This window comes from Falco biarmicus, chromosome 1 (assembly GCF_023638135.1).
Source record: "Falco biarmicus isolate bFalBia1 chromosome 1, bFalBia1.pri, whole genome shotgun sequence".
NCBI classification, from domain to species: Eukaryota; Metazoa; Chordata; class Aves; order Falconiformes; family Falconidae; genus Falco; species Falco biarmicus.
Genome location: NC_079288.1, coordinates 11546410 through 11566613, shown reverse-complemented (window position 1 = coordinate 11566613; position 20204 = coordinate 11546410). Strand labels below are relative to the sequence as shown.

Sequence of the window (20204 nt, the reverse complement as noted above, 5' to 3'; positions counted from 1 at the left end):
GCAGGCGGAGCGGCATCATTAGGACGGCAGGGCTGGGGGCTGAGCGCCACTGCCCCCGGCCTGGCTCCTGTGCTGGGCTGAGCCGGGATCACCCCCCGTGCATGTGGAAACGACATTTAAACCTGACGTGACCCTGTGTGCGACCCTCTGCATCTGCCCGTGGTCAGAGAAAACACAGCCTGGCGAGGGCGATGCTGGAGGGATGGATCCCGGTGCTCACCGGCTGCAGGAAAGCCAAGTCCCAGCCCCGCCAGGTGCACCTTCAGCAATGACCTTAGTATGTTATGAGTGAGCTTATCAGCGTAACCCCATTTCATGGATGGGGAAACTAAGGCAGGGGACAGAACAAGCCCTCACTCACTAACACCCAACCAAGCTGAGTACGTCCCCAAGTCTCCTCAGCTGCCCTGGACATGACACAGGAGCCAGGCAACACGTGCTGTCTGTGCCATGGCAATGCCTATGCTGTCCCCAGCAGCGCAGCTCTCCTGTCACCGCAGGTGCACAACAAAATCCCATCTCCTGCCCTAAGGAGGGTCCAGCCCGAGCCAGACCCTGGGGAACAGCAAGGTGGGAACCAGCCACCCTAGCGCAAACAAGGAGCAGCTGGGCAAGACACTCGTGGATCAAGACACAGATGAGCCGGTGGGTTTGTGCTTGCTCAGAGACCTGTGGCAGCCCTTTAAACCCAGGCAGGTTTGCACAGGGCAGAGAAACAGGGCTCATGTGCTCCATCAGGGCAGCAAAACCATGCAGCAGACAGACAGAAACAAAGAGCTGAGGTGAAAGTTAGACCTTAGGTCTCCAAACGTTTGCAAAGCAAGCATCAGTCCCAGCGGGGCTGCAGCAGCTCAGCCCATGGGGCCAGGTTGCTACCAGCCGCTGCCTGCTGCGCTGCTCAGGGGGAGCAGCCTCGGGTACCTGAAGAAGCACAGAAATCCGAAGGGATGCTTACCCAGTTCTCACTAACTTGTAAGTGGTAAGGGGTATCTTTCTATTTTTCTTTGCATCTGGTATGAACCAACAGAGTTACACACACACACAGGCTTTCAGCACAAAAGCTGACAGGGTGCAGGCGTACCCAGGGGTGCAAAATGCAATGCTCCCTTCTTCGCTATCAACCACTGGCCACTTGATGCCAACTGGAACATTCACCCTCTTCCAGAAAGTGCATTTCTAACTAAATAACACCGCTCGTATTTTCCCCTGATAAGTTACGGGAAGATGAGCCTCCCTGGGTCTCCCTGGGGTCCCCCTGACCCCTGAGCTGATTCCTGTGCCAGCAGCAGCAGTAAACCCCTGGGTCCCTCCCAGCCACGGCTTGGGGAACCCCTCCACTGGACTTTGCTTCTGGACCCTCACGCTTAACAGCTCCTGATGCATCTTCCTTTGCTAAGCATTTCTGGAGCCCTTTTGGAGTCTTTTAGCCAAAATCTCCCGTGGCAGCCAATTTCACTATTTAATCTCACACTGTTTGAAAAAGTCCCTATTTCTGCTTCTTTCCAACCTGTTGCTGACAGTACAGATGGAGGCACGAGAGGGACGCCCACTGCCTTCTCAGCCACCCCACGAAATCTCCCTCTCAGCAGCTTCTGGACTCACTCAGGCTGCAGGGAGAGTCTTTAAGCAAAGCTCGAGACCTCCCTTCCTGGGAGAGTCCCCCAGCTCCAGCCACTCGATAATCCAGCACAGGAGTGCAGGGGAGGAGGAAATGTCTGGTGGACGGTACGATGAGCACCCAAGGAGATTAAGGTGCAACTAAGTGGACTTTTGGGTGTAGTCAACCCTGCGACAAGGGAGCTGGAGGAGCGATGGCCTCCAGCCCAGAAGCAGGTGGAAAGGACTCTCCCAGTGCGTGGTGAAGCTGTGGCACCTCTAACGTATCAGTGGAGCAAGAAACCCAGTAAAGCCCCAATGAGCTAAGGCTGTGGGGAGAGCTGGTCACTACCCCCTGCCCCTAATGCAGCTGGGCACCAGTGCATCCATGTGCACACATGCCTGTGCTCAGCATCTTCCTCTTCCTCCGTGTGGCCCTGCCCTGCTGGGAGGCTGGTTGGGACAGGACACACAGGGCAGCAGGTGTTGGTGGAACCAACACGCACAAGTGGGGTCTCGCCAAGCCCTGCACCGGAGGCGGCTGAACCAGCTGTGGAGCCCAAACCGTGCTCTGCTCACCCAGCTCTGCACGTCACCCTGCGTGCTGCGTGCACCGGGATCTGGGTCTTGGGGTTTTCCTTCTTCAGAGATGCTGAAGGAGCTAACAACCATTGTCACACAGGTAGAAGCCTGATAAAAACCAGGCAAACATTTATAAGCAAATATTAATATTCACACAGCACAATTCCGCAGTGCAAGAGGGCAGATTATTGCACAACATTAGCTTTAACCCTTGCCATGACACGCAGCTTTTGCACAGAGAAAACCCCAAATCATCTTGCAGATGAGAAAGACCATTTCCCAGTCATCAAAAGCCACCAGCCCTGAGCCCTGTGGGGGGCGTCTGCCAGCAGCACAGCGCCCAGCAGGTCTTTGGATGGGGAACAAAGGCGAATGGAGCCAGCTGAAACTGCAGAGTTAATTTTTAGGGCCAGAGACTAGAATTACCTGAGCTGGAAGCCAGCCCGGATGCGGGGATTAGCACCCTCAGCCCTCGTGAGAGGAGTCAGGGGAACTTTCCGTGACCTTCAGCACGAGGAGCAGGCTGAGGAGCCCAGCAGCACTGGGAGGGACGCAGCTGATGCCAAGGGAAGCTCAGCACACACTGAACACCCATCGCCAATGCCTGTGTTGGGCAACCTCCCTTCCTACCACAGTTCGAGGAGATCAACAGCAGCGTGGAGCTAGATGCAAAGAGGTTCCATGTGCTGACCTTGCTCTGCCAGAGGCCCTGGGTGCATTTGTGCCTGTTTCCCCACTGGTAGAGTGGAGCATCCTCCATTCCACCCATGCTGACGGCCACTGCACTGCACTAACCCAGGGACCAGGTGCCAGCCCCCGGGGAATGGCCGTGCTGAAGATCTCCCCATGCTTCTGGCTTTGCAACATCATATAGCCTCCTTCTGCCGCCATCAGTTTTACCTATGCAAATCACAGCACATTAATGGCACAATACTAATTGCACCCAGGTAACGCACTGCTCCCCCCACCCATGCCTACGGACCCCCCATGGGCAGAGGTCCAGCAGGAGCAGGGGAAAGCCATGCCTTGCTGCACCAGGTGACCCAGTGTCCTCCCAAACACCTTGTTATTGAGGCTTAAAGCAAATCTTGGCAAGGCACAACCCAGAGTCCAGCAATGTTTTGAGACCAAAAGGATTTAAGGAGCAAATTTCCAGTCAGGGGAAGGACTCCGGAGCCAACAAAGTCCAGAAGCAAAATGGGGAAAGCAACCTCTCCAGCTGGCATGTTACAAGGGCTCAGAGCACGTCAGCACCGTGGGCTCACTGATCCTGGAATGTGGTTTTGGGGGTCGCAGCTGTGCCAGGCCACCTCCTTGAGCTCTGCACACCACTTCTGGGCCATTGCATCTCCTGCCTTTCACTTGCTAACCCTGTGCCAGAGGGGTCAGGACACAGAGCTTCCCCCAGGTAGGACAACCAGATGTTTCCTCACCTGTTTTACTCTGAGCTGGAACATGCCAACACTTGGGAACTTTCCCCCCAGATGGGCTTCCCGAACAGTCCAGACAGCGCAAAACTGTTCAAATTATGTTGAAAGATGCTGGTATATGGTACTCAACTTCATAATTTAATACCATGAAAGCAGAAATAAAATGTTAATGACAAAATGCAACACTTGAGAGCGCAAAGATGCACACGTGAGCGTGCGCACACACACAAACCATCAGATAAACATGGAAGTCAAAACAATTGGATTTGATATTTTCCCATAAAAGGCTTCCCCAGAGAGCATGGGCTGCGGGAGGGAGCCCCTTTTCCAATGGGCGATGTCAGAAGAAATAAGCCTGGTGTTTTGAAATTTTCAGAAAAAAAAGATCCCACTAGAGAGACAGAAAGAAATAGGCAGCTGCCTATCACGGCATTGCACTTGAACCTGCACATCTCTCACCAGGGGAAGGTGTGGGAAGAGCAATTGTGGTCAGACCTGATCGACTGTTCACATCCCTGTTTCCAGCCACCGGCTGCATTTGGGAAGTGGAGCTGAGCGATGTGGCTGGGGCGGGGGAGGGTGCTCTATCCCCTGCTCATGGCTGGGAGCTAGGCAGGATCCCGCTGAAGCTGTGTGCTGGCATCCACAATCTAAACAGGTTTGTGCAAGGAAGGTGCCCAGATGCCTGGAGTTGCACAGGTGGGATTTTCTTACGCAACCCTTGGGCACAGCTGCTTGGCAGTGGGGAAAACAACCACACGAGGTTTCCAAAGCTCTGCCAGGGCAGTGACGGGAAGTTCCCGCTCTATCTCCCACCAGAGATGTACCCAGCAGCAGCCTCGAGCCTGGGGGAGTTTGAGCAGGGATCTTTCTATCTCTGCAACAGATGGTGTTGCAACACCAAGAGCATGTTATAAATCTCCTCGCTTCCAGGAAGCAAGAAAGATGGTCTTGCCATGCATGAAGGGAACCGGTGATTTCTTTTGCTGAAAGATTTCCTCCTGCAGAATCACATCATTCAATGAAAGAAATGCCAAGAGTAATTCACTTCCTTGAGCAACTCTATTTATATTCTCACTGCAGGCACTGCCCTGCTCACACACCCCTCCGGGGAGTCACAAGGGCTCAGGAAGGCGCAGACTGGAGGTTAACACGTTTAACTTCAAACCATGAAAAACCCAATTTCCCAGGAGGTGGATTACACAGGAGACAGGCAGAGACACTGGCCACTGTCACAGTGCTCGGGATGGCCCCAGTCCTACAGACCTTGCACGAGAAGCCCCACTGACCCATGTGGGTCTTTGTAATGGGCTAAGACCCCAGTGTCCAACTCCAGCAATGCAACTTTAACTGCAACCTAATCCACTTCCCGTCCATAATACCTGCATGTAATGAGAATTTGCAAAGATTTATGGCCACAACAACCGCCCCTGCTCCCCCTTGCCAGCCTCTGCTGTTTCATTGCAAAAGCAGTTTGGGTTACCTCAGTATTCTCCAGGGGAAAAGCATAATTAGCAGCTCAGGAGTTTTAATGCCTGTGTCAGGGAGGGGGCTCATGGGGGGTTATTCTCAGGTTTTCTGATCACTTGTTGTTCGCTCTGAACTCTCTGGAAAGGCACCAGGTCCCTTCCCCCTCCCCAGACCTAACTGCTCTTATTATAGACTTCAAAAGGTCGGGGTGAAATCCTAGCTTGGCTGCAGCGAACAGACGTATCGGTGGTGATGGTGCGACCAGAGCATGGCCCCGGACCTCAGACTCGATGTAATTACTTCCAGGAGCCCCCCCGAAGGCAGCAGTCGATGGCAGGAGGACAGCCTACGTGCATAGGTGAGGATTTGCAAGATCTGACCTTAAAGGAGGACTAGTGGCTTAAGAGGGTGAATCTGCTGCTTCTCTAGGAGAGTACCACAACTTTTGCCATAAATGGGCTCCCGCCCCAGCCAGCTGGAGCTTTGTGCTGCTTTTCATGAGACCCAGCTCTATGAATTTAACTGACAAAATCTTGGACAGTCAAGGCCATATTTTCAAGATTGCTCAGCAGCAGCAGCAGGGCCAGGGGAGCCCCAGTTTCAAGCAGCCCAGCCCCAGGCAGAGCCATGGGGTGGCTGGGGAAGGTTCTGAACCCCTCCAGCCCCCCGTGCCTCAGGGGCCGGGATGCGAAGCGGTACTGAAGAGGAGGATGGGGTCTATTGACTTCTGAGCCTCCCTGGTATATCCCCATGAAGACCACAGGATCTGCCAAGAGAAGAGTCCAATAAAATCCTAAGTACTTATTTTGATGCTTTCGAACAGGAGCAGGGTTGATGTCTCCTTATACGCCAGCTCAGGCACTCACCCCATCATCAGGAAAGGACATGAACCTGGATCTGAACTTCTCCATTAACAGAAAACAGAAGTGATAGGTATAGATGCAAAATCCTTAAAAGAACCACCTAAAAAAATAACCCGTTGGGGTTTGTTTAAGGAGTAAGAGGAAAAAAAACCCAGCCCCAGCCCTTTGCAGTTGGATCTTGCTAGGAATGTGTGTCTGGATGGTGCCACCTCTGTGGGTGCCGTCCCTCAGGTGTGCAAACTAGGTGGTCCCCCCACCACGAGAGGCTGGTGAGCTGGAGCTGTGCCAAGGCTGCAGGACCTCTGCCAGCAGCTCCGGTGGGTTCCCCAGCTTTGGGTGCTATTTAACCCACAGCATAGCCCAACAAGCTCAGGCTCCATTATACCTCCCCATTTCTGTGCTGGAGAGAGATGCCAGAGTCACAGCCGTGCTGCTCCACCGCTGCAGCACCGGGCAGCGACCTCCCTCCCACGTCACAGACGGGCAAACTGAGGCACACCAAGATGCCTCCCCAGCAGGAGGGTGCCAACCTTCAAACTGTTTCCAATCTTTACCAAAAGGCTTTGGAGTATCTGAGCCCAGATCATGCCCAAAGGCAGCGGCAAAGCACATGAGTACCGGCACCAGTTACTGTCTTTGTGTAAGAGACTCCACGACCCCAGCCCTCACCAGCATTTCCATGAGCTCCTCCTCCCCCTTGCTCTCCCCCAGCAAGGAGTGGTGCCTTCAGCCACCCATAAACCCACCTCACCCTCCGTCTCCGATGACTCCTTGGCCAGGAGACCCACGCTGCCCAGCCAACACACTCTCCACCGGTTTTGTGCCTGTCCCAGCCTATCCCCACCTGTTCTTTGCAGTGAATTACCTGGGCTTTGGGGCCAAGACCAGCTTTTGTTCCCTTTTCATACAGCACCTGGCACCACAGGCTCAGCACAGGGAGGTCTCTGATTACACAGCTAATAAATAAACAAGGACCTTGATCCTCTTCAGCATGAGGTTGTCCAAGGCTACAATTTCCACAGACACTGCTGCAGGCTGCACTTGATGCTATTAGTAATTCAGATGTATTTGGCAGACGAGATGTTCCCAGGACAAGGAGCAGGCGCTGCTAAACCAGACCTTCCTACAAGCAGGAGTGCACAACACCAGGGAGTGGAAAACTCCAACCGGCTCACGCTCAATGTCCAACGGCACAACCCACGTTCCAGGCTGGGCACACCCTGAACGTAGTCGATGACCTGGTGTTTCTTGCAGAGGCTGCAAGGATGGCTGAAGAAAGGTGGGGGAGAAGATCACTTTAAGGCAACTAGTGCTACAGCATCTCCCTCCTGCAGGGAGTTTTGCAACAAGGTCTTTCCTCCTGATGGCCATCTGGTCCTGCTCCACCTTGTGCAGATTGTACTCGCTCCCTTGAAGTCTCCCCTGGCATCATCCACGTGCTCCTGCCCCCCACGCCTACTCTCCCATCCCCACTTCCATGCCTTCACAGCACTTGCAGCCTATGCTGCTGAATACAGGGACCACAAAACCCCATGGACCTCCAGGCCATCCGCTGCTACCGGCGTGGCCTGACTCCTCCATCCACAGGGCTCCAACTGCACCTTGATTTCAGGCACAGAGGATGGGAAGCGGCACAAGGTGGGACACAGCTGCTCCCGGCTGCTGTAAGCCTGGCCCCCACCCTAAAGAAACCTCCTCTTCCTCCATCCTAGACCTCTTCAGCAACTGAAACATCTGCTGTTCCCTTTGACTCAGAAAACCAGTGGTTGCCTAGATTAGAATGGAGGGGGAAAAAAAAAAAAAGGCAAGGAAAAAGAAAAAGCAGCCTTGGAGAAAAATCCCAAGAGGACATTAATTAGGAGACAGAACTCCCCAGCTCTGGAAGCACTGGGGAGGAGCGATACTTAAACTCCCAACCTGACGGAGTAACTTTGAATCATCTTTCATCTTCCCCTGGATCAGGTGTAATCTAATGACATTAGCTTGGCTTTGCTCTAGTGAAATTGGCATCGGTGCTACAGAGGCAGGGAGATTAAAACATATGAAATAAATGTTCCTGGGGTGACTGACAGTATAATGACATTCCAACAGGCAGCTCAATCAGCGCGAGACTAACAAAGGATCAGAGGGAACCAGCCAGACTCACAATATCACCCGCAAATACAGATTTTTTTTTAATCCTGACTTTTCTTTTTTTTTTTTTTTTTTTTTTTACTTGAGTGGCTTAGACCGTATTCTTGGGAGTTTTCCCCAGGCTGTATACAGCTGTATTCGCAGTGGGGGATGGCAGTTGAACTCTATTAAAACCCATGCTCACCTGCTATTGAACTCTGTTAGCTCAATAGCCTTGTTGAGGGCTGGAGTGGAGATTTCTGTGCTGGGAAGTCAATGTGAGCATTGTGGGCTGCCCCCTCCCTCCTTTTGTCCCCGTCGTCGGAAAAGAGTACTTGCAAACCTGAGACCGAGCGCTGCTTTCGGCACACAGCTTCCCTTGACATTCAACCCACACACGAGCGCACATGGAGGTGTCACACTTACCAAATTAAATCACTCAGACTGTTTTTTATAAAATCAGCCTCTCGGCAGGGACAGCTGCCTTCCTACCCAGGCACAGCTCAGGCTAGAAGAGACGAGTGATTATTCCGCTCGGTTTAAGGGAGTGTTTTCATGCATTGTGTGACACCCCAGTAGGTGACAGGACTTTCACATGCCAAGCCCGTGCCTCGTTAGCCACTGCCCTACAGGTACCACCACCTAACTGGCCACTTCGGGAGCATCATCCTGCTGCTGCAGCCACAGCTCAGCCCCATTTATCCACCCTCACGCCATACAATGAGCAACTGTTACTGGAGCTGCTCTTTTGTTTCCAGGAGGAACCGGGGTCCCCCTCACACCCGAGACCCCACAGCCACTCTATCCCAGTGTGGCATCCTTGTGACAGCCCACCTCCAGTGACAACGGCACCAACCATCAGCTGCGAAGGCTGGCTGGCTCTTCCACGTTCGCAAGCCTGTGTCGCTGCAAACAGCCAAGAGCTTTTTGTTGCCTTGGACAGGGCGCGCGCTGCCTGCGCTGGCTTCCTGCGGGCGCTGAAAGCAAACCCAAGTGTTTATATCTTGTAATGATGCTGTTTAGTCTGACTGCTGGGAAACAGAAATGCACGTGAAACCTAAGCCTCCGATGCCAAAGATAAGAAATCAGGACCCCTGGCAAACATCTGGCTATTTCCCCAGCACCGAACCCTCATCAAAGATTACAGCAAACCCGTGGAGAGAGACAGATATTTTTGAAAATGAGTATTTATAACAGGCTGGCAACTGGTTACCAGTGGGCTGACACCGCAACTCTGCCATCACACCGGGACTCTGTGTGTTAGTAAAGATTACTCATACAAGCAAAGCCAGCAAGATTAGGTCTCAAAGGAATAATCCCATACAAAGAATTCACTGTACCTCAGCCTCCACAGGGCTAATAAAAAAAAATAAATAAAAAAAATAATTCAGTACATCAAATACCAGAACAAACGAACTGCAGCAATTAATGGGAGAACTCATGTACCAAACGCTAAAACACAATGCTTATACAAACAGCATGCAGGGCAGCACCTCGAATGAGAAAGAGCTGCAAGATCGAGTCCAAACCTCTGGAAAATTCAGTCCCCTACACCGAAGGCTGTACTATGCCCTAAATGCCTGTGGCTCCTCCTCTGTCTAGGTCTGCACTCCTCGCACAGGCACTGTTTCCAGAAGCGGGTCTATCCCACAGCCATCTGCTCCTCAAGGCTTCAAGAGCATCTTTGATAAATGAGCTTTTCTGCATATCCACCATAAATTTCAGTAGATGCCACCCCAAAGCCATGTGTTTATTTTTCAAAGTCAAGACTTGATTAAAGTTCTTGAGGTTTTCAGATGCGTTTTTAATGTTTCCTTTCTGATACAGGGTCAGCATGTGGAAATTGGATAAGCGCACACTAAAAATACAATTCTGTAGACAGCTTCAGCCCACACGAAAGGAAATCTTTCTTCTCTGAGAACCCACACTGCTGCCTGCAAAAACCCAGCGTGTTTCTGACACCGGCGGATACACAAGGAAGCTCATCACTTCCACGTGTTAAGACTTTTACATAAACACTCGGACTGTCAGTACTATCCTACTCCACATTTCAATACCGTCACCACAAACTGAGCCAAAATCATCCTCTCCTCTCTGCTAATAGCTGGGCTTGACTTGAAAGTGAAACAAGCTCCGGGGTACCCGAAATCCTCTCCTTTTTGCTTGTTCATTCAAGAAAGCCACAAACACAGACACACTCTGCAAAAGCGCAGTTTCGCCCCCACCCTAACCAGCCCTTTCCATAGGAACCTGCCAGAAGACGCTCCTCAATTAAGTTTAAAACAACAAGGAAAACATCCAAACAACAGTAACGAGAATCCTGCCCTTTGGCTTTAACGTTCACCACCTCCATTTACAGGGGATACCTTTTACTTGGTTTAATGAAGCACTAATTGAAAGCAGAACCCCAGCTACCTTTTTGCTTATTTCTTAGGCAAGGTGAGCGCGTGGGCTGCGCTCCTGGAACTGACATTTGCTGCTGAAAGATTTGCATGGGAAATGGGGGGGTTCTCCACACAGAACGGGGGAAAGCTGCTGCTACCGGCTGCATCCCCGGGCTGGGAGTCGCGGGAGGTGACAGAGGATGCTCTGGGATAGGATGCTTTAAGGGGAGGCAGCCGGGGCTGCGGGGCGGCTCGGCTGGGACTTAGGATGAGCCACAGGTTTTGCAGAGCCCCCCCACCCCCTCGAGAAAAGCCGGGGACCAGCAAGATGTTAGGGGGCCCGTGCTCCTGGGGTTGGGGGGTAGCTCTGCCACAGCATCCCCCCGCAGTCCCCAGGGCGATGGGGCACTCGCTGCTGTTCCCATCGCCTCCCCCGGCCGCAGGGCACCCCGGGCTGTAGGAGGCATCCCCGGGGGGGGGGGGGGGGGGGGCCTGCAGCGGGGCAGGGGGGCTGGGGGATGTGCTGGGCAGCCGAGGGCAGGGGAGGGCTGGGGGGTTTGGGGCTGGGGTGGCGGGCAGCAGGGACGAGGACGTGGGGAGAGAGAGGGGCTGGGGGATTTGGAAGCAGGGTCGGGAGAGCGGGTGGAGAGGGGATGGGGGGAAGCATGCCTGGGGAGCCGGGGAGAGGGGGCCGGGGGTGGGTGGGGAGTGAGGAAAGGATCGGCCGGGGGGCTCTGGGGAGCGGGGCTGGGTGTCGGGGAGCCGCGGGTGCGGAGGACGCTGGTGGGCGGCGGAGGGGCCGGGCGGCCAGCGGGGGGCACTGCCGGCTCGGCCATGGCCCCGGCCCCGGCCCCGGCCCCGCCGCGCCCGCCCCAGCCCGTCCCGTACCTGTACCAGGCGAGTCCCCGCTCGTAGTTGCGGTCGAAGAAGTGGGGCTCGGCGCCGACGGCGCGGACGTCGGGGTGCACCCGCAGGAACTCCAGCAGCGCCCGCGTCCCCCCCTTCTTCACGCCGATGATGATGGCCTGCGGCAGCCGCTTGGTGCCCTCGCCCAGCAGCAGCGTCAGGGTGCCGGGGGTGCCCGCCGCGCTGCCCCCGCCGCCGCCCGAGCCGCCGGCCCGGCTCCCGCCGCCCCCGGCCGGCACCCCCTCGCCCGGCGCCGCCTCCTGCCGCCGCCGCCGCTGCTTGAGCCGCTGCAGCAGCCGCTTCCGCCGCGCCGCCGCCGCCTGCCAGGGGGGCAGCTCGGCCGAGCCCCCCAGGTACCCGCCGCCGCCGCCCTCCTCCTCCTCCGAGGCGGCACCGGCGGCGATGATGGGGCCGGGCAGCGTCTGGCAGCGGTCGGCCAGGCAGTAGAAGACGTAGAGGGACATCAGGAGCGAGCAGAGCATCACCAGGAACTTCTTGAAGATGCTGCGGGGCAGCGGCTCGGCGGCGGGGGCGGCCGCCGCGCTCACGGCCATGCTACCCCGAGGCGGCGGCCGGGCGCCCTGGCCATGCTCCGCGGCCGCCCCCGGCGCGGCCCCTCCGCGCAGCGCTCAGCGGTGGCGGGGGGCTGCGCGCTGCCGCATCCCCAGCGCGGGGGCCACGCCGCGGCGGCGCTTCAGGGGGGCATCCCCCGCGGGCGGGGCGGGGGGGAGCGGCCGCCCCGGGGCCGGGCGGGGAAGCGGCGCCGTGGGCTCGGCGTGGGGCTCCCACGTGCGGCACCCGCCGCGGCGAACTTCGGCGGGGACATCGGCGGAGCGGGGCGGAGCGGGGCGGGGGGACGCGGCCAATGGCGCGGCGGGGGCGGGGGGCAGAGCCGCCCCCGGCCCGGCCCCGGTGCGGCGGGAGGAGGGGGGTGACCCCGCGGGAAGGCGCTGGCCAGTCCCTTCGGGGGGAGCGGGGGGCGCGGGGGTGCCCGGGCGGCCCCGGGGCGCGGGGATGTCCCGCCGGGCAGCGCGGAGCTCTCGGTTCGCCGCCGCTTTTCTCTCGGTGCCGAGGGGCGGTGTGAAGCCGTCCCCCCCGCTGCCCGCGGGCATGTGGCACCCGAACCCCGGCGGGACCGTCCCGCGAAGGGTGTGCGGGTGCCCGCGGTGGCCGCACGAGCGCGCTCCCGGCCGGTCCGCCCGCGGGGGGTTTGCACCACCCCCCTCTCCCCCCCCGGCACCTGGGCACAACCCCCTCGTTTACCCGACGGTGATACCCACCCGCACAAACACCGTGACACCAAAGAACGGACACCCTAAAACCCACCCTGACACGGTGTAACCCTGCCGCAGCACTACAGCCGCCACTTGCACCGAGCACAGCACCGAGAACAGCGCAGAAAGACCCGAAACCAGGCTTTTCAGACCCAAAATCAGGCTTTTCCCTCGCTCGCTTGAGCAAATCGCCCCAGGCTGGCTGCAGAATCCGTCCTGCAGTTGGTAAGAAATATCTACAAACACAGCGCGATATTGCTCTCAGAATTTGCTCTTCTCCTTTGAGAGTACACAAAATGTGGAAGGAGCTATCAGCTTCATGCCTCGGCTGCCTGATTCTAAGGGCTTCATTATTTCATTGCCTGTGGGAATGCCCTTTTAATTTGAAATGTTTGTCATAGATTATAGAAATTTTAAACAAACTTGCACATGAAACACTTGACTTAGATCTTTTTTTTTTTTTTTTTCCCTTCTGTTTGGTGTGGACCTAGCTGTGGAATTAAACTTCAACTACTTGGAAATAAAGCTGGTGTATCCACAAATTATTCAATGAAAGAAGGGAGCTGGGTTTTGCAATGAATAATAATCAGCCATCTGCAGAGCTGGCTGGCTAATAAAAATGTGTTTCCAAATAGTAAACAGGCCAAAATTAATAACAAATGTTATTTGCAATGAATTATTCCATTAGATCTTCTCCCAACTTTATGACGTTTTTCCTCTCTAAGCAAAGAAACTTATCTTGAATATATGGATTTCCAAATCCATACCCACCCCAGCTGCAACACAGCCAGATCACTTGATCTGAAATTAGTGAGCGTAATTCCAACTCGGTGGGTTTGGTGACTTCAAGATACTGTAGCGTTTCAGGTATTTCAATGCTTCGACATGTAAGTAGATGCCTGGTGTGATTTACAAAAGGCTATAAGCAGGTTAGGCCCCTAACACCTCTAGGCAACTACTTACATCATTAGGAACCTAAATGCCTTTATAAATCTGCGCTCTGATCCGCAGCTCATTGAAGTCAATGAAAAGACTTTGCTGACATCAATGGGCTTTGGAGTGGGCCCTGCAGAAGCAGCACGATCAATGCAAAGTGGTTTGACTTCTTTATGCTGGTCATTATGACACTTTTTCCTCAGACACTTAGAACAATACCACATTTTCTGTTTGAATAAACGGTCCTTTCTAGCAGAGAAAATAAGAAAAGAGAAGTGAAATCGGTGTGAAAGAGTGCAGAGGGAAGATGTGAATCTATCTGCTGCGATCACATCACAGGACTCACGTTTGTTGCTTTTTTCCTGGAAATATTGGTGAGAATCTCAGCTTTCCTTTAAAAAGTCACGAGTTGCCTAGGGAAAATATGACCAGAGTCTATTTTAAAAGTTTTGATGTCTAGAAAGCAATAGGCTAAATATATCTGTATTTAAAACAGCCTTACGATATTTAAGGCAATCCTGTGATTTTTTTTCAGAACCTGACTCATCATTTCTGTGTGCTGAGGCTGAAGGCACGGGTGGCTGCTGCAGCCAGCAACAACTCTCCAAGAAGGAAGGTGTCTTACCAGGTAGAAAGGGCAAGACAGGGAAATAAAATAGTAAAGAATTTCACCCCTCTGTACCCCATATTGCTGCAGACTCTGCAAGTACAGCTGCAACTATGAGGTTTATTATCCATAGGGGTTTATTAGCAGGCTGGTTTTGCCCTTATTTTTAGATGAGCTGCTCTCGGTTCAGAGACTGTCTGGTGAAAACTATACTACAAAGCCAGAAAAATTGTGTGGCTGACATCATGACACCCAGTTCTAAGAATTTACACTTCTTATCTATTTTAGCCCTAAATAAAAAAATAACCCTTCTCAGGGATAATGTGGTGAGTTTGTTTTTTTTTTTAAATAACATAGAGGCTTGGAGCAAAAGGTGCTTTCCATTTTACTCAGCCTCTTACACAACTGACTTAACATTTACAGTGCAGCCTCTTTCTTTTCCGCTTAAAGTTCTGCCGTGTCGATCGCTCTCCCTATTTTAGAGCCTTTCCCTGCACCCCCTTGCAGACGCCAGCATGCCTTTCCCAAAGCCTGGCAGCAGCAGGGTGCCTCAGGGTGCCAGGGTTCCCTGGGATCCCCTGGGGTGTGGGGGAGCTCCGGGTGCCATGGTGGGTGCGTGGGTGTGTGATCACCATCTCTGGTGGGCTGGCCGGGCAGAGATGAGCATGGCCAGCCCAGCTCACGGGGCTGCACATCGTGCCCGTGACTCACGGCTCCCTGGCACCGGCCCCACTGCTGGCGTGGGCTCAGCCTGGGGATGGTCCTGGCAGGCTCTCCTCCATGGTCCTGTTTGCACTCGTTCCTTACCTTGCTTGGTTGTTCCTTTCTCCTTTTATCTATTTATTATTTTATTGCTTGCTCCCCCCCTGCCTCCCCCCGAGGAATGCTCTGCTGCGCAAGTTGTTTCTGCTGCTAGTTCTGAGAGCGAGTGGGGCTCCTCTCCCAGTGTGTCTGGTGCCAATATCCCCCTCCACCACCAGCAGCAGCACGTTAGCAAGGCTTCCTACTCCAAATGGGCTGCTTTGGGATGCCTTGCTTTTGGGGTCCCTTCATGGGGCACCGAGGAAACCGCTCTGCTTTCCAGAAGAGCCCTTTGGCAAGCAAGTCTGCAAAGGCTCAGACTCAGCAACCCAAACCCTCTGTTGCTTTGGCAAATGAGAGCCGAAGACTTCGCTTCCACCATCTGATATTTCCAGGTGTTCCCGTACAATTGGGAAAGTGGAAGGCTTCCAGCTTGGATGCCTCGTGCAAGCTCAGCCCGCGCCAGCCCCACGGGGACAGCTGTATTTTTTCCCCTTTCCCGGTGACCCGTAGCATGGATGGGATCAGGGGTTAAACTGGGAGTATGGTGGAAAAGGGACCGGGAGCCCGAGGCTAGCACAGCTTAACAAGTGATTATAAGGTCTGAAGGCAAAGGGAACCGCTGCCTGTCAGGAAGCTGCTGCTGAAGAAAACATCCCATTGTACCGGGGAGATGGAGTATGGGGCAGAAGAGAGAGAACCAGATTGATAACCGAGGGGTGATGTGACCCCGCATGGGCTCCTACAACAAAAGCCCCTTCATCTAAGATGAATAGGAACAATAGCTAATGGGGACAGGCCAGCAGCAGCCCAGGGTTTGAGAGCCCGGAGGAGAGGGAGGAGTCAATGGTGGGTCCTGTTTTACCCAAATCCTCTATTGATGTCAGTAATCTCCTGGGCTTTCCCCCCCTCCAGATCACACAGAAAGTTCAAGGACTTTTTGCCTTCGGATTGTAGGGACACGCATTGTCCTCCAGAGCCGGCGGGACCAGCAGCCGGTGAGGTGTGTGGTGGGGTGGGCTGCTGGGAGGTGCCCCCGTGTGGGGCTGGGGTGCCAGGGGTGAGCCGCTGCTGTCACCTAGGCAGCCCTGGGGTGTCCCAGCCCCAGGCTGGCAGGGGGACCTGGCTGCTGGCCTCGTCCCAGCGCTCTCTGGCTCCCGGGTGGGGTCTGGCTCCACTGAGCTTCTGGGAGCAGAGTCTGTGTGGATGTACAGAGTCTGGCACAATGGGGTCCCAGCCAAATGCTCCCATATTATCAAAAAAAGGAATTGTCTTTCTCCTGTGGCATCTGGAGGGCTCTCATTCGGTGCAGCATGTGCTGGAGGCGTAAGGGCAGCGTCGGAGACATGCGAGCACCAGGAAAGGGAGCTGCATCCCCACTGAGCATCACTGCGGGCCCGAGCAGGTAGGGGCAGGTGCTGGAGATGTGTTGGAGAGCTGAGCACCATTCCCAGTACTGAGGGTTTTGTTGAAAAGTTATCCTGAAATTTTGAGCCATAGACACTAAAAATGAAGGGACAGTATTATTATTTTTTTTTTATTGGAAGGACAAAACTATCCACAGGAAATATCATACAGAACAGGGAAAAAAAAAAAAAAAAAGAAGAAAATGATAAAAAGTTTTGAGAGAGTATTTTCAGCCTGCTTTCATTAACCTGACAAAATGACTTGGTCTGTTGCAGAATATGCAATGCCTGCATCCAAAAAGCAGGCAGATTTGTGAAGGGAAAGGAGACAAAATCTTAGTCCTGCTTTGGCTGAGGCAGGAGGCAACGTATCTCTGTACCTGCTGTCTGGCCATGGCCCTCTGTCTACCCTGTATCTGATACCTCCTGCCCAGTGGGGATTGATTAGGCCAACTTGATTAGAGAGCTGGCACAAGATGTGAGAACATCTGGGAGGCCTCGGATCGGGAGCATGAATTAATAAGAACCGGTAAGAGGAGGAGACTGAATAGGATTCAAAGCCCCGACAGGAGCTCGGGGCTGCCAGCTGGGCTGCCTGGCTGCTGCAGGCAGGGTCCTGATTTCTGGACCTGCCCTTCCCAACATGACCATCATGCTCAGGGTGATGCCTCTGCCATAAAGTAGGGGAGAGCATGGCCTGGAGCTTTGTCAGCTCGTTAATGGCTCAGCCTCCCATGAAAGCGGCTGCATCACTGTTCCCAATGACTGGAGTGGGCTACAGACCCTCTAGGGCCAGCGGGACCCTTCACACCTCTCCCTGTGTACTGAAGCTGCAGCTTCCAGTTGTGGTTTTGGTGGGAGCATCCTTCGGGCGGCTGGGATGGGGGGACAGGCTGGGATGCAGTGGAGTCAGGCAGGGTGAATTCAGCAGCCTCAGTGCTTCGCTGAGATGCTCATCTGGGTGTCCACACCAGCTCCTGCAGTGCACAGAGCACATCTAGCACACTGCTGGTGCTCAGTCAGGGCAGAGGCAGGCGAGAAGCAGCCCCATGGACCGCAGTGAGTGGCACGGCTGCCAGCAACCTCAGGGGACCAGTACTGCATCTAGTAGACTCCTCAACCATCTAAACCACACAAGGCATGTGTGGTACATTGCCAGTCATGGGCAATCACCCATCCTGTCTGCACAAGGGAGGCTGTTTGCACCATGATAATGGCTGCAGGCCCCCCCCAGTGCACCCCAGGAGCAGGCATGGACACCTTTACACTGGGCAGGCTGGTACCATGGGACCATGGTGGGAGTCACTTGGCTGCAAAGAGCTCTGAGCATGAAAAGCAAGTGCATGAAGAGGTCAGAGAGCTACACTGAGGGGGCTGGGTGCCACACTAAGGGGTCTGGGTGCTGAGCTCAGCTCTCATCTTGGCTTTTGTCAGATGGGGAAAGGCGTTATGTCTTTCTAGGTTGGCTCAAATGACATCCACCCCTCCCCAGGCAGCCAGGGGCTGCGGGAAGAGATGAATTTCCACCTGGAGAGCCAGGACAGGCAGCAGAGATGGGGATGCGCAAATCCTCACACAGGGGAGCTGCACACCTGAAACGAGCTGTTACATCCAAGAGTGCTTATGCATCAGCAGCTCCCACCCATGGAAAAATCCCTCTTGGAGAAACACAGCATCGGGCCCGACCTGAGAATAGCGGCACGATGCCCTGCCTACATGCCCATGCCTACCGCCGAGGGTGCAGGCTGTGCTACACGGACACTGCAGGCAGCGGGGCTGTTAGCTGGGCTGGCACAGCGGCGTGATGGATACCTCCCCAGCATCCCAACAGTCCTCAGCCACTGCAGGCAAATATTTACAAGAGCTCTCCAAGGGAGACCCATAAACTGCTCCCTGGTATAGCTTTCTGAGGATCAGTCCAGACAGCTATATTAGCTGGAACATGAAGTAGTTACACTCCTGCTGCTCTTCCAGTGCTTTTGAAACAGATACTTGTCTCTTTTATTACCTTTGTTTGTGTCTCATTTTATTTGTGCGCTGCGTGCTTCATTGTGCTGGGTTTGATACAGTTGTGACTGGCTAGGGCTTGGAACAACAATAAATACCTTCCAGGCCTTTTGTGCTTTTAAATATTATTCTCCATTTCAAAAAAAAAAAAAAAAAAAAAAGCCAAGCCAGACAACGAAAACAATGTAGGGAAAATTAAACCTTAAATCTGCATTTATGATTCTGTATTAAACACACAGGGAAGGCTGGTTTCAAACTGTTGATAAAACTTTTTTTCTTTATAAAAATGTGCCTTTGGGGAAAGTAGTGTGTTTTTGTGGAGAAGGGTTGGCTTTGGTGAAGATACACTTGGTAAGGTTTCCCCAGCCCAGGATGGACACACCAGCTGGAGAAAATGAGCACAAGGACCAGACTGGAGACAAGGTGCGCCCTATGTGGGGTGGGAGCTGCCCTGCTCGTGTCCTGGTTCACTTTGTCCCTCATGAGAGAGCATACAAAGCCTTGGCTCTCTGCAAAGGCTTAACCAAGAGGCTCTGAAGTTAAGGGCAGCCTTTTTAATTGCCTTTATTGGATATCAAGCAATGCTTGGAGAGCATCAAGGGCTGAATCAGGCTCCTAAAGGGCTGGGACAGGGCACCCATGCTGGACAGCAGAGCCACAGACCCACTGACGAAGGGCTGGGTGTAAATCCCATGAGCTTCTCCCTTCACAGCAGGTTTTAAAGGGATAATTTGTCCTTTGTACAGCAATGGCACTTGTGGGGGTTGAAAGTGGAGGCACTGATTTGAGCCTCATGGCTTGCACTTGCCATGTGATCCCTTTTAAATACCCTCCTCCCCAGGAGAGCTGAAACCACAGATGGAAACAACTGGCCCAGGGACAGGACCTGAGCCCAGAGCCCCACGGTGCTCCCAGGGTGTTTGTAACACCCAGACAACACCGAGCCCTATGGTGTAACCAGCAGGCAGAGAGGGGCAGCGATGTCCCCCCACAAACCAGCGTCAGAGCCGGCAAATCCCCAGGGAGCTGCTGCAGGGAAGGGTGTGGGCTTTGCCCCCCTCCCCGGGAGACCCTGCGCTGCTGCTCCCGCTCCGTCCTGGCTGAGTGGAGCTGGTGACAGCTCTGCTTATTGGCTTTGCTGGGCTGGAGAGAGCACTTTAAAAGGAAGCAAAGCAGTAACATAGCATTAGTTCCTGCTGGAAGGGGGAATGAGAGATGCACATTCCTGCCTTGTATGGGAAATTTGGCCTCCTTGCATCACCCCAGGAGTTTGGGCTGAATACTGTATTCTTAGCATCCCATCCTCAGACAGCCCGCGCTCCTGCTAGGCGATGCTAAAAACACTGCCAGCTCTGAGATGGTTGTGCTTCAGCAGTGGGTGAAGTCATGCCTGGATAACTCACTGAGGCTTCCAGATCGGGCTGGGCCATGGCTGAACAGCAGCGATGGCCGTGCTAAACCCACCAGAAGAACCCCAGGGAGGGGGAAACCTGCCCTGTTGTGCGTTTGGCAGTGTGTCTGCACCCACCTGCCGGCACATGCTGGGGCGTTTATGAGGATTCACACCCTCACATCAGCTCGCAGATAAGCCCCCCGCCCCGCTGGGATGAGATCTGGGTATGACCGGAGTGGGGTGCGACTCATCACCCCCAGAGCCAGCTCCCCTGGGCAGCGCTGGGCTGGCAAGCGCATCCCAGGCGCTGGAGGGCTTTGGAGGCAATCCCAGGAACAAGATTTTGACAACTTGGGAGCACAACATCCCGGTGTCATTTTAGGCCTAATTTGCATGTACAGCACAGTGCCGAGTGTGTAATTACTGAGCTGAGCAGG

General features: G+C 54.3%; 1 protein-coding gene across 1 annotated transcript in view; it reads right to left on the bottom strand.

Annotated features, from left to right (window-relative positions):
* The window catches only part of HS3ST3A1 (heparan sulfate-glucosamine 3-sulfotransferase 3A1), a 40386-nt gene extending 28474 nt beyond the window's left edge, over positions 1-11912 (bottom strand). The window contains exon 1 of the mRNA XM_056337393.1: positions 11326-11912. Coding sequence (XP_056193368.1) covers positions 11326-11897 — 572 coding nt within the window. The 5' untranslated portion in view covers positions 11898-11912. The remainder of the gene's footprint in view (positions 1-11325) is intronic.
* Positions 11913-20204: the final 8292 nt, after the last annotated feature.